General features: G+C 46.6%; 1 protein-coding gene across 1 annotated transcript in view; it reads right to left on the reverse strand.

Moving 5' to 3' along the window:
* NEURL1 (neuralized E3 ubiquitin protein ligase 1) overlaps positions 1–13,632 on the reverse strand; it is a 72,682-nt gene extending 59,050 nt beyond the window's left edge. The window contains exon 1 of the mRNA XM_011363794.2: positions 13,227–13,632. Coding sequence (XP_011362096.1) covers positions 13,227–13,311 — 85 coding nt within the window. The 5' untranslated portion in view covers positions 13,312–13,632. The remainder of the gene's footprint in view (positions 1–13,226) is intronic.

Genomic DNA, 13,632 nt, shown 5'->3' on the forward strand with positions numbered 1-13,632 from the left:
AAATACTTAGGGATAAATTTAACCAAGGAGGTAAAAGATCTATACACTGAAAACTATGAAACATTAATGAAAGAAATTGAAGAAGATACAAATAAATAGAGACACAAATAAATTTCATGTTAATGGATTGAAAGAATTGATATTGTTAAAATTGTCATACTACCCAAAGCAATCTACAGATTCAATTCAATGCCTATCAAAATTCCAATGGCATTTTTTACAAAAGTGGAAAAAAAAACAATCTCAAAATTTGTATGGAACCACTAAAGACCCCTGAATAGCTTAACCAATCTTTAGCAAAAAGAGCAAAGCTGGAGACATCACACTCTTGATTTCAAACTATATTTCAAAGCTATAGTAATCAAAATGGTATGACATTGGCATAAAAACAGACATACAGATCAATGGGATAGAATAGACAGTGCAGAAACAAACCCACACATATATGGTCAATTAATTTTCAACAAAGCTGCCAAGAATATACAATGGGGAAAGGAGAGTCCCTTCAATAAATGGTGATGGGAAAATTGGATATCCACATGCAAAGGAATTAAACTGGACACTTATTTTATATCATATACAAAAATCAACTCAAAATGAATTAAAGGTCTGAACATAAGACCTGAAACCATAAAACTCCTAAAAGAAAACATAGAGGGAAAGCTCCTTGACATTGATCTTGGCAATGATTTTTTTGGATTTGACAGCTAAAGAACAGGCAACAAAAGAAAAAATAAATAAATGAGACTACATCAAATTTTCTATACAACAAAGGAAACAATCAACAAAATGAACAGGCAGGCAATCTATGGAATGGGAGAAAATATTAGCAAACCATACATCTGATAAGGGGTTAACAGCCAAAATATATAAGGAACTCTCATAACTCAATAGCAAAAAAATAATAATAACTCAATTAAAAAATGGGCAAGGACCTGAATAGTCATTTTTCCAGAGGAAAAATACAAATGGCCAACAAGTTTATGAAAAGGTGCTCAATCATCAAGGAAATGCAAGTCAAAATCTCAATGAAATATCACCTCACACCTACTAGGACGTCCATTATCAAAAAGATAAGAGATAACAAATACTGATGAGGATGTGGAGAAAAGGAACCTTTATACACTGTTGGTAGGAATATAAACTGATACAACCATTTTGGAAAACAGTATGGAAGTTCCTCAAAAAAATTAAAAATAGAACTACCACATTATCCAGCAGTCCCATTTCTGGGTATACATCTGAAGGAAATGACATCACTATCTTGAAGAGATATCTGCACTTTCGTGCTCATTGCAGCATTATGCACAACAGCCAAGATATGGAAACAACCTAAGTGTCTGCTGACAGATAAATAAAGAAAATGTGGTATATATATACAATGGACTATTATTCAGCCATAAAAAAGAAGGGCATCTTGACATTTGTAACAGCATGAACCTGAAGGGCACTATGCTAAGGAAAGTAAGACAGAGAAAGGCAAATACTGTATAGTATCACTTATATGTGAAATCTAAAAAATACTTTTAAAAAGGAGGTTGAACTCATAGAAACAGAGAGTAGAATTGTGGTTGCCAAGGGCTAAGGGGTCAGGGACATGGGCAGAGGTTGGTCAGAGGGTACAGACTTTCGGTTATAAGCTGAATAAGTTCTGAGAATCTGACGTTCAGCATGGTGACTTTAGTTAATAATACTGTACTGTATACTTGAAATTTGCTATGAGTGTAGATCTTAAGCATTTTCAACCCTCCCCCGCCCAAAAAAAAGTAACTACGTGAGATGATAGATGTGTTAATTAATTTGATTGCAAGAATCATTTCATAATGTATACGTATATCAAATCATCATTTTATATACTTCGAATATATTACAATTTTGTCAACTATACCACAATAAAGCTGGGGGAAAACTAAGGGTTCTCCTGAGAATAACTGGAGTGGGAGGGCTAGGGATAGAACCTGTTGCCTCAGGTAGGATCTATTGGGTCCAAGCTCTGTCTTCGTCCCTGGAAACTAGAAGAGAGTCCAAGGGAATCAGAGGCAGGAAGAGGTTCTGGATGGTTCTACTGTGATCAGGATGGGCTTTTTCACTCACCCCAGTCTGAATCAGAGGAGCAAGGGTGAAGAATGGGTGCTAAAAAAAAAAAAAATTGAAATTAAATAAATAAATAATAAAATAATAAAATAAAAAGAATGGGTGCTAACTTAATGTTGATTCAAAGAGGCCCCATTAAGAAACCCAGAAAGGGCCTGGAACAGGACTCAGGAGTACAGACTTTCATAATCTTGTGACAATCTAGGCCTCAGTTTCTCCTCTGTAAAGTGGGGCTATGAATCCTTGTTATGGGAGTTAAATGAGACCCTTGAGGAGAAAGCAGGAGGGGACTGTTTAAGTGCTTTTCAAATAGAAGAGATGCAGCCCTGTGAAAAGTGCCCAAGCCCAGGGGACAAACAACTTTTCTCTCTCCTCTCTTCCCCTTTCCCATCTGCTGCCTCATTTCTCACCCCATTTTTCTACATTGTAGATGGTCTTCCTGCTTTCCACTCCCTTGACAGTTTAATAATTTAATAAGTACTGAGCCCCAGGGTGAGGGTCTGAGGCTTTGATCTCAACTCTGGGAAAACCAGAGCAGCCTTGGTCTGTCCCAGCTGATTTATGGCCACCTTTTATGGTTTGTGTATGTATGGTGGGGCGGGGAGGAGAGGGAACTGGCCCCCACAGGGAGCCAAGCCACCGGAGAAAGCCTGGCCAGGGCGATACTGAAAGTCCCTGCTTCAGGGACCAGCGGAAGCCAGATGCACATCACATCGCAAGTGCCAGAGCCCTGCCTCTGCCTACCCAGGAACCACCTGTGAAAAGCAGTGGGGACGTTAATTATTGATGCTGTCCCGGGGGATAGGGATGGATCCAAGAGCTCAAGACCAGCCCTGCTGTGCTCACCTGTCTCTCCTCCTGGCTCTAAGACCTCAAGGCCTTGGATGGAACACAGCTCCCCAGGAAAAACCCATACATCAGCACGCATACCCCTGACCTCCCAAGAGGCCCACCTTCCCAGTGTATACAAGCTTTTTCATGTCAAGCCACCTGGGTGCCTCACTGACCATTGCCCCAGAATCAGAACCTTCTAAAGCCTTTCTCAAATCAATCTACATGCCTCCCTTGCTCATTGTAGTCCCCTGGAGGACTACAGCAACCTCCTGGCCCCTCCCCTGCCCCTCTCTTGCCCCAGGGATTTCAAAGACATCTCAGTGATCTTGTCACTGTTCTGTTTAAAGCCCTTCAGTAGCTCTCCTCCAGAGAGCATACATCACAGTTAGGACAAGCATTCTCTCCCATGAGTGTGTCCCGGAGTTAATTTCTGCAAGGTCAGAGCCTTGATACTTCATTACCACCTAGTCCAATCCAGATGTATGACCTTGGGCAAGTCACTTCCCCTCTCCAGCGCTGAGAACCCCAGACCTGGGCAGAGAAAGGAGGGAGGACAAAACAATCTCTATGGTATGTATGGGGCCCTTCTACCAGCCCCATGCATACCTGACCGCCTGCCAGTCCTCTCCCCTCAGGAATAATGTGTTCAAAGGAGCATTTGCTGGAAAGATCAGGGAAAGAAAAAGAAAAGAAAGCAGTCACAGAGGAAAAGAGCTCCAAGACCCTTCTGCCAATGTGGACTGATGTCTGAATTGGATGAGGTTGGGCTATGAGCACTTCAAAGGCAGAGACGATACCCAATACTCACCTCTCAGTTCTCCATACACAGCACCACACTCAGCACAGAGGGAGCACTGACACGTGACATGAATCAGCTGGAACATCTCTGCAACTTCACTCCACTCTGAGCAGGGCCAAGTGCCTCTTCCCCTTGCTCTCAGGGGCACCTGGACACATACATTCTAGACTAGCACATCCGCTAGAGAAGATCAGCCTGTCAGCAGATGCCAAGCAGAGGCTGGGGGCAGCTGAGGGTGAAATATGAAGGTGAAAGCCAAGGAGCCTGTGGAAGTGCCACCACTCTAATCATATGACAGCACCTTCCCCTGGCAATGTTCTCCCTTTTCTGTCCCCAATCCAACCTCTGGAGCAGCCAGGATGGCATTCCGGGGGCAACAGAAGCAAAGAAGGCCATCCAGGTAAGCCAGAAGACATACTTTTCTCCCGACTCCCTTCATCTCAAGAAAGGCCCTCTCTCCTCCTTCTGCCCCAGCCCTGCATGTACAACCTTTGTGACCAGCAACTTCTTCCATGGACAGAGAGACAAGGGAGCAGCCACTTAATGATTTTCTGCTGAAAGTTCCTTGGCCCAGAGCGCTGGGACGACATTGGCCTGGACTCAGTCCCTCATACTTAGCAGCAGTGGTGAGCCAGCCCTAAGCTCTGTCCTCAGCACAGGAGCGCGTGCTACCCCGCTACCAAGAACACCGTGCACCAATGCCCATCTCAATTTCCTTAGTTAGGATGGTACTGCCCCCTCTGGGGTACTTTTAAAAATATGGGAGAGTTTTTTTTTAATGTCACAATGACATTTAAGGCGACCAGTGGCATTTAATGGACAGGGGTAAGGATGCTAAATGAGTAGTTCCATGCCCGGCATGGAATGTGAAACTCACCTCTACTCATTTTCAGATCGCTTCCCTAGAGAAACCTTCCCAGACCCCCAGGACCAGGTCAAGTTCCCCCATTATAGCTCCCTAGTCTTCACTTTCATGGCTCTTACCTAAACATAACTGCTCAGATAAGTAACTAAAGAAATAGTTGAGCAGAGCAGTTAAAGCTGTGGGTTCTCTGCCCTCAAGGAGGTGGAGCATAACTCCCCATCCCTTAAGTGCGGGCTGTGTATAGGGACTTTCTTTCAAAGGGCACAACGTGGAAAGGGGAGAAAGGTGTAACTTTAACTTTACAACGAAGAAACCTAACAAGCACTGCCTCAGCCCAGTGATCAAGGTCAACGTCATGTCGACAACACGTACCATCGATACAACGTGATGAAAATGGCACTTCGCCTCTATGGTCTTTCTTTCCAACACCTAAAACTATATCTAATCATGAGAAAAACATCAGACAAATCCCACTAGAGGGACAGTCTCCAAAATGCCTAACCAGTAATCCTCAAAACTGTCAAGGTCATGAAAAACAAGAAAAGTGTGAGAAATTGTCACAATCAAAAGGAGCCTAAGACATGACACCTAAATATATGTGGTGATTAAAAATATAATGCAGTATCCTAGATGTGATCCTGGTAGAGAAAAAAATTTTAGGGAAAGCTGAGTAAATCTGAATAAAGTATGGAAATTAATAACAATGTATTGATATTAATTCACTGTCACAAATATTCTATAATAATGTAAGATATTAATAATGGAAGAAACTGGGTATGGATATATGAAAACTCTCTATGCTACTTTGCAACAACTCTAAATCTAAAACTGTTTTAAAATTAAAAAGTTATTGAGAGAGGGAGAGAGAGCGGGGGAGAGAGAGAGTGTGTTACAAAATCGGAAGGATCTTGACTAAAATCCCAGCTCTACCTCATACCAGCCACGTGACCTTGGGCAAGATACTTAACCTCTCTAAGCCTCAGTTTATCCATCCACAAATGGGGTTAATAAATGTACTTACTTCACACGGTTGTTTTAAAGATTAAATGAGAGAATAGGTGTAAAAAGTCTAGCACATAGTGTGTTAGCAATTATTATCATATTCTGATTCATTTTTGTCCACGTCACTTTTGTTCCCATCTGCCTCCCCCACTGAAGGAGAAGCTCCCTGGCAGGGACCCCTCATCTGTTCTGTGTACCACTGCATCTTCACACCTAGGAGAGCATCAAATGCTAACTACACATTTGTTAACCAACGGAATGAGCCGTTTCTATCAGAGCATCCCTGAAAACCCAACTCTCACCCTGAGAGAACTTAGTCCTGGAGCCCAGTGCAGAGCCCGGCCTACACAGAACGGCAGCTGGAGCATAAAGCCACGGCTTCCCACCTGCCTCCCAGTGACTCGCTTTATTCCCTCCTCCTCCTCTCCTAGCCCTTCTTTTCTCTCCACCCCGCTCCCCACAAGCGTCAGCACCTGCTCATTTCCCAAAGCAGCAGGATCCCGGTAATGATCTCTGATAAGCATCTTTTAATAAACCCTGTAGCTGGATCTGTCATCCAGGAGCTCAGTCTCCCCCCTTCATATCCTCACCCCCATCTCCTCCCACTTCCTGGGCTGGCCCATTAGTGCCTCTGGTCTCACCAGAGGAGCTCCCAGGGCCTCTGGACTCTGGCTTGTTAGAAATGGCCAACAGGCAGCTCAGGCTATTCCATAAACCTGACCCTCCTCGCAAGTCTGAGGTTTTAGCAGACTGACCTGGCTCTGCTTGCGCCAACCTGACTGCTGGCCAGTCCACTTCTCCCTATCCCTGCAGGCAGTTTTCCCAAGTGTTACCAAGGAGACCACCTGCATCCTGCCCAAGGTTGCCAAAGCAACCAGCTCAGTGAGAAGCAGCCTCTCATCCTCTAGCTCCTGGGTGTGCAGGACCAGGAACGAGAGAGTCACAGACCACCAGGAAATAGCCCAGGCAGCTGGCACACTGGGTTGGAGGCATCCCCTGGGCAGCGACCAGCTCCTGCCCTCCTTCGTCCCCACTCTTCCTCTTTCTGTTACCATCTTTCTCACCCTGCCTCCATCTTGAGGTCTGTAATTTAGAGCCAATGCCCAGGCCTCAATGTGCACATCTTGAAAGTGGGCACATACTATTCCAGAGGGTCAGGGAAAAGAGAGCCCCAATATGCAAAATTTCCCCCAAACCAATTTTTCTCCTTTATAGGCTTTGGTGTCCTGGGTAGAAAGCCCAGCTTTGCCATTTCCTAGTTCAGTGTTTCTAGATAAAATTCTTAGCGTCCATTGGTCACAATTTTCTCACCTACAAAATGGGAATAATAACATCTATCTCACATTTATTGGGAGATTAAATGAATCAACTTACATGAATGCACTTAGCATAGTGCCTAGGATCAGGATTTGGGCTCCATAAAAATGCCTTTTTTTTTCTGATGAGCAGTGGCCCTGCTGACCATAACCATAGGTCAGAAATGCTTCCAGACCCACCCATGGGAACCCTAGATGAAGTTGTCAGCCTGGATGCCACACCTGGCCTTTGGCCTTTGTAGCTTGGCCTAAGACAGAAGCCCTCAAGTCTCCATTAGCCTCCCAGCAGCTCAAGATGCTTCATTCCCTCCACCCCTCAGCCTGTGTTCTGCTGCTGCTGCTGCTATTTAAATGAAGTCACTGCACTCCTCTGCTCCAGAGCTGTCCATGGCTCCCACTGCCTACATGATAAAGTCTAAACTATTCATCCTAATGCTCAAGGGCCTCCAAGATCTGGCCCTAGCCTATCTTCAAAGATTGACCTACTCATCTCCCCAGTGGGGGCCCCACACCCCAGGAGGAAGGAACTGCTCCTTGGCCCTGCACACACCTTGCATTTTCCTACCTCCGTGCCTCTGCCACCATGCCCTCAGCGAAATGCTCTTGTAACTCCACTCCGAATCTCCACCATCCGACTCTAGGCTCCCTCCTCTGAGAAGCCTGATCTCACCAACCTCAAGAGTGTCAGAGTGGAACTGTTCTGAGGCCCCACAGCTTTAATAGTTCTCAGACTTTGGGGTATATCAGAATGACCCGGGAGTCCTGTTAAACATGTAGGTTTGGGGGCCCCATCCCCAAGATATTCTGAGGCAATGAGTCTGGCCTGGGGGCTGGGGACCTGAATTTCAGACATGCTTCCAGCTGATGCTGATGCTGATACAGGCAGTAGAAAAACCTGACTTTGAGAAACACTGGTCCAAAGAATAAGAAAGTTCCCTGGAAAGTGTCTGATAACTGGCCGACAGGTCTACATGGCTAAAACCCTGCGGGGGAGGCAGCAGGGGCAGGGGGCTGGGAAGGAGCATCAAAAACCTCATGGTACTCCCTCTCCCTCATCTGGGGCTCTGTTTAGAGACCAAGAGATCGCTCCCCAGTTTCTTTCTCACAACGAAAGACAGAATTCTATGGGGGCAGGATAGTATACTGGTCCTAACAGTGAACTCTAAAGACATAGAGCACCGGGTTTAAATCCCAGCTCCATCAGTTACTAACTGTGGAGTCTGAGATAAGTTACTTAACCTGTGTGAGCCTCTCTTTACCCATCTATAAAGTGGTGACAACAATATTGCCCTCAGTAGGTTGTCAGGATATTAATCGAAATAATCTACACAGCACATATGGCACACAGTAACCACCCAACACACAGTAGCTATAAATATTATTGTTCTGATTAAACAATATTGAGTTCTAAAGTCAAACTGAACTAAAAACCAAAAAGGCGTGCAGAATAGATGCTCAGGGTTCAACACGGGGGCTTGTTTCAGCCCACCCTCTCTGAAGTTTGAAATAGCAGAGGAGGCCTCCAGCCCCCTTTCCCAGGTCTATCTGCTGCATCACTGGGGCTGGAGACCTGCTAACCTGTAAACATCATGACAACCAAGGAAGGAGCCGAGACAAGGGCTGTGGGAATATCTGTGGGTTGGCCAAAGAACGGAGGCCTTGACTATACTTGATTATGGCAGTCTCGGTCATAACCTTGAAGGCTGTGGATAGGGGAGGGGCACGACGAAAGGAGTACTTTAGGTAGATCACTCCGGCAACATCGAAAGAGGAAAAGAAGGCAAAAAGACCAGCTACTGGCAATATCTGGGGTTAGGACTCCAGATATTGTAGCAGAGAGAATGTGAAGGCTGAATGAAAAATAGCTAGGAACTTGTCCTAGGAGGATGCATCCCACCCCCACCCTCAGAGAGTAGTGAGGAAGTTCAGGATCTGCAGACAAGTTCCTGTGGCCACTTCAAAGAATCAAGGCTCCTCGGCCACCTTAGAGCCTCCTCCCATTGCCTGCGAGGAGCCTCAGCCAGCATGGAAAAGACACTCTGGAAACAACATCACACCCAGCCGAAGCTAGAGGGGGACAATCTCCCTACGGACAATAACCAGTGGTTTTGTGAAACGTCCAATTCAAGAAGCACCAGCTTTGAAGAGATGGAAAGTTCACTCCTAGGTATGTATCCCATAGAATTGTTCCAAAAAAAAACCCTTATATACACATTTTCATAGCAGCAAAATCCACAATAACCAAAAGGTGGAAATAACTCGAATATCAATCAACTGACAAGTAGATAAACAAAATGTGGCATATCTGTACGATGGAATATTATTCAACCACAAAAAGAAAAGAAGGTACACGTTACAACATAGATGAACCTTAAACACATTATGCTAAGTGAAAGAAGCCAGACACAAAAGGACAAATATAGTATGATTCAATTTATAGGAAATATCCAGAACTGGCAAATCCACAGAGACAGAAAGTAGTCGCCAGGGATTCAGGGGAGGGAATATGGGGGGAGTGACTGCTTAATGGGTACAGGCTTTCCTTTGGGGGTGATGAAAATCTTTTCGAACTAGACAGAAGTGGTGCCTGCTCAACATTATGAATGTACTAAATGCCACTGAATTGCACACTTTAAAACCTTAAAATGGTGAAATTTATGTTATGTGAATTTTACCATAATTTAAAAAAAAGATGGGAGGTGGCCCATCCAATCCCCATCCATGGGTGACTACTGGGGCTGAGGAGCCCTCCCCAAAGGTTTCCTAGTTACTTTTCCCCCAAGCGAGGAGGCACTCGTATAGAGCTGGGGAAGGAGGAAGATTTTTATTCTCTGTATCTGTCTCCATGAACCCTGACCAGTCACCCTGTGCCCGTCACTGAGATTGTATGCACACACTTACTCATTCCGACCTCCAAGCTTTTGCCATACATCCCCTTCCCCTACTCTCCTCCCCAGACCCTAGGATTCCCGCTGCACCCCTTGCCATCTACCCCATCTCTGCAGTTCCCTTCATGTCCAGTTCACATCTTTCCCTGATCCCTCATTCTGACCTCTGTCCACACACATCTGGGATTTCAACAGTTCAACCAAGCATTTGATCCCATTCCCTCCCTCAGCCTTGTCTTTTCAAGTAGATCTTGAGCCCGTGAATATACAAGGATGTCAAGAGCCCTCACTTCTGAGCCAGGCACACAGCAGCTCTTCATAACTGTCTACTGGTCCTAAGCCAAAGCTATACCTTGGACCTCTCCCTTGTACACTCCTAAACCAACAATACTCAGGCCCCAGTGGGAATTACCAGCAGTGGAGTGAGGTCAGTGTGTCTCCAGGAAGAAGACGGAAGTCTACCACCTGACAGGTGATGGATGAGACTTGTTTCACATCAGCCTGAGAGCCAGACCAATCTTAGATCTCCAATGAGTCCCAGAGTCCCTATTATACCAGGCCTCTTCCAGTTGTTCTCATAAAAATGGTGAGAAATCAATAGAGATTGCAGTTATAGGAGAGAAAAAAAATCGAGAGTTCCCAGCCCCCAGATAAGAATTAGAGCTGAATTCTGGGTGAGTACCGAAACAATCCCAGCAGAACTCTGGGTGGAGAGTCTTAGAATCACAGCCAGTATCAATGTCAATAACAATACAAATGGAATGGATTGACCACTAACATATCAGAGAAGACTCCTAGGTTAGAAGGTAATTTGGAGTGAACACTAAAATAATCACAGAATGAAGCTGGTGGCTCTAGTAGGGTGAGGAGAAGTCAGGCTAGGGAGGAGAATCGGTGGACCCTGGATGAAGGATGGAGGGCACCCATAGATGCCTTCATGGGCATGCTCTGTTTGCCTTAGGCTTAAAAGGAACAAAATCAAAATTCTCATGGCCACCTCCAGTAGGTGGGTAGGGGCAGGGGAGAATGGATTTTGGTAAATCAAGCCTGAAGAGAGATGCTCATGGGGAAAGAAATAACCAGGAGAGAATTTATCCATCATTTATTCCCAAGGAAGAAGAAATGAACCCTGAAAACCAGGGAGGCAGCAGAGGGGCAGCTTCCCAAGCCAGGCAGGTGGGGCGTCAGGCAGAAGAGGAAGCTAGGGTGGAGTCCAGAAGGTGAGAGGGTCTCAGACCCTCTCCTGCCCACTTCCTCCCTTGCCAAAGACCCCAGCCACAGAGAGTTCACATCCCCACAATCCCAAACTTTAGGTAAAAAGAGGTGCAATCACGAAAGCCCACTCTGGGCTTCCCTAGGGTCAAGGATGAAGCAGGCCCTTTTCGGGCAGTTTGTAAGCATTAAAGCACCAAGCCACCTCACTGGCCTCGAGCTAACTCCACCCTTGAAGAACTTAGCCTGGCTTTGCCGCCTTCTCTTGACTAACCCACTGAGTAACTGGGCCAATCACTGTCCTTTTTCTTCATTCTTCTCACTTGTAAGGGAGGACACTGAACTGGATGCCCACAGCTTCCTCCATCATTGGGAATCTGTTTCCAACACTCAGAAACAGCCTTTATACATGTTAATACTTACAGCTTATTTCGGGTTATAAAAAAAAATGCTTACTGTAGAAATATTAGAAATGAGCAAAATATAAATAAGAAAAGAAAAAAATCTTACGTGATCCCATTACCTAGAGGAAACCATTGTTGATCTTTTGGAAACTTTCTTTCCATGGTTGATATTTTTTGGCATTCATATCATTTTTTTAACAAAATTAGGATCTTACAATCTATACAATTTTGTATCCTGTTTTTTCAACTGTCATTATGCTGCTGTGAGCATTTTTCCGAGTCATCAAATATTCTTCAAAAATACCATTTTAAAGATTGCATAATACTCCACCAAGAGGATGTACCATGATCACAGGGCTTTTAGGTTCTTTTCCTGTTATAAATAACACTTCCATGAACATCTTAGTATAGTACATAAGTATTTTCCTGCATCTCCATTTCCGTAGGATCAATTCCTCTAGGTGGAATCACAGGGCCAATGAGTATATTTCAAAAGGTCTTGACATGTACCGCCATATTAATTTCCAGAAAGACACAACAAACCCATTGATTTTCCCGGGCCGAGTGAGAGCTGAAGTTCTGAAAGAGTTGGAGTTAGAATGCAGGACGGTGGTCCCGTCTCTCCTCCTCTCCCCCAGTCTTGAAGGTTAACTGTCCAGCAAAAGAGAGGACAGAATTCCAAGTCAGAAGATATAGGTCTGAAGCCTAGCTCTGCCTCTCACTGGCTTTGGGAACCTGAAACCATTGCACCTTCTCCTCAACTGTAAAATGGGTCTGATTAGCACTGCTGACTCCCCAGACCAGTTTCCTTGCTCACAGGAAAAGGTGCCTGTGAAACTTCTTGGTAACTGTCAATGCTTTGTCAAAGGGCATTACTACAATCCTTTTCATAACCTGGGGGCTGAAGAAGTGGGTTGTTCTTTACGAAAGCCGGCGGGCCTCCCTTCCTGACTCTTAGCCATCAGAACGCCCAGGACAAGTGCTGGCTAGTTCTGAGGGTGTTGGAAAAGCAGCTCCCTGAAGGGAATCAGTAAGGTCTGAGGGCCTGGAAGGACCCAGCTGTGTCTTGCAAAGGTCAGAGACAGCACTGGAAGCTGCAAGGCCAAAAACTGGGCCTAGGGCCTCCCTGAGGGTTCTAGGTGGGTCAGAGATTCAGAAGGCAAAGACTTTCCTGGTAAACCTTCCTGTTTCAAGGCTCCCAGCCCTTTCTTTCCAGGGTTCTAACTGGACTTCTGGCCTTTGGGGGAACCAGAAACCAAGATGATTCAATGGACGCAAAAAGTCAACAACTGCAGAAGACCCCAGAGACCATCAGCTCCGGCCCCTTCTTCCAGGCTGCTCTAAATCATTTCTGGATCTTTCAGACCCTTCAGTTAGAAATGCAACTAGTGCTTCCAGCGTGACCTCTCCAACCCTGGGCAGATGAAAACGGAGACTGTGGGGTCTTCCTTGAGAAGCACAGCTGTAGGGCCTGAGCCTCCTGCCACACTGCCCTATCCAATCCGCAAATGCCCTTCCTCACGCCTGCACGCTCGCCAAGCATCATGGCCTGAGGGGACTCCAGTGACGTTCCCAGTGCTGGCAGGGAGAACTGCGCAGACCCCTCCGAACGCCATCCTCCGGGTTTCCACCATCGCCACCGCCCGCCCCCCCCCCCCCTAGCCCACCTCCATGGCCAGATGTGCATCTCCTGTCTCCAAATACGCACAACAGGTGGCACCTGCCTGTCCTTCCCAACCACACCTCTCCATCTCTTCCTGCCCCTCTACCTGAGCCCCAGTCTTCCTGTTGCGCCCCCCGGCAGAGCCTTACCTTTGAGGTTTTGGGGGTGGCCCCGCGGCGGCCGATTCGAGTTTCCTCGGGGCAGAGAGGGGATACTGGAGAAGTTGTTACCCATGGCATCCGGCCCCAGGGGGTTCGGCACTCGCGGAGGGCAGGCGAGGCTGGGCAGGAGCGGAGGTACGGAGTGCCAGTGTGTGCGCGCGCGCGCGCGCCCAGGCGCGCGCCGCCGGGGGAGGACCCTGATGGGGCTGCGGCCGGGGGCGGGCGGGCTGCTCCTCTCCTCCCTCGCTCTGGGCTCTGCGGTCCTCCGCGGGTCCTGCCCGCCTCGAGGGTCCTGGAGCGAGCCGGCTACCTGCCTGCCATTGCCCGCGGCGGGGATGGGGGCGGGGGCCGCGGGAGGGCCCCTAGGTCGGGGCCGGCGGCGCCCTTCCTCCGG

This window comes from Pteropus vampyrus, unplaced genomic scaffold (genome assembly GCF_000151845.1).
Source record: "Pteropus vampyrus isolate Shadow unplaced genomic scaffold, Pvam_2.0 Scaffold89, whole genome shotgun sequence".
Classification (NCBI taxonomy): Eukaryota; Metazoa; Chordata; class Mammalia; order Chiroptera; family Pteropodidae; genus Pteropus; species Pteropus vampyrus.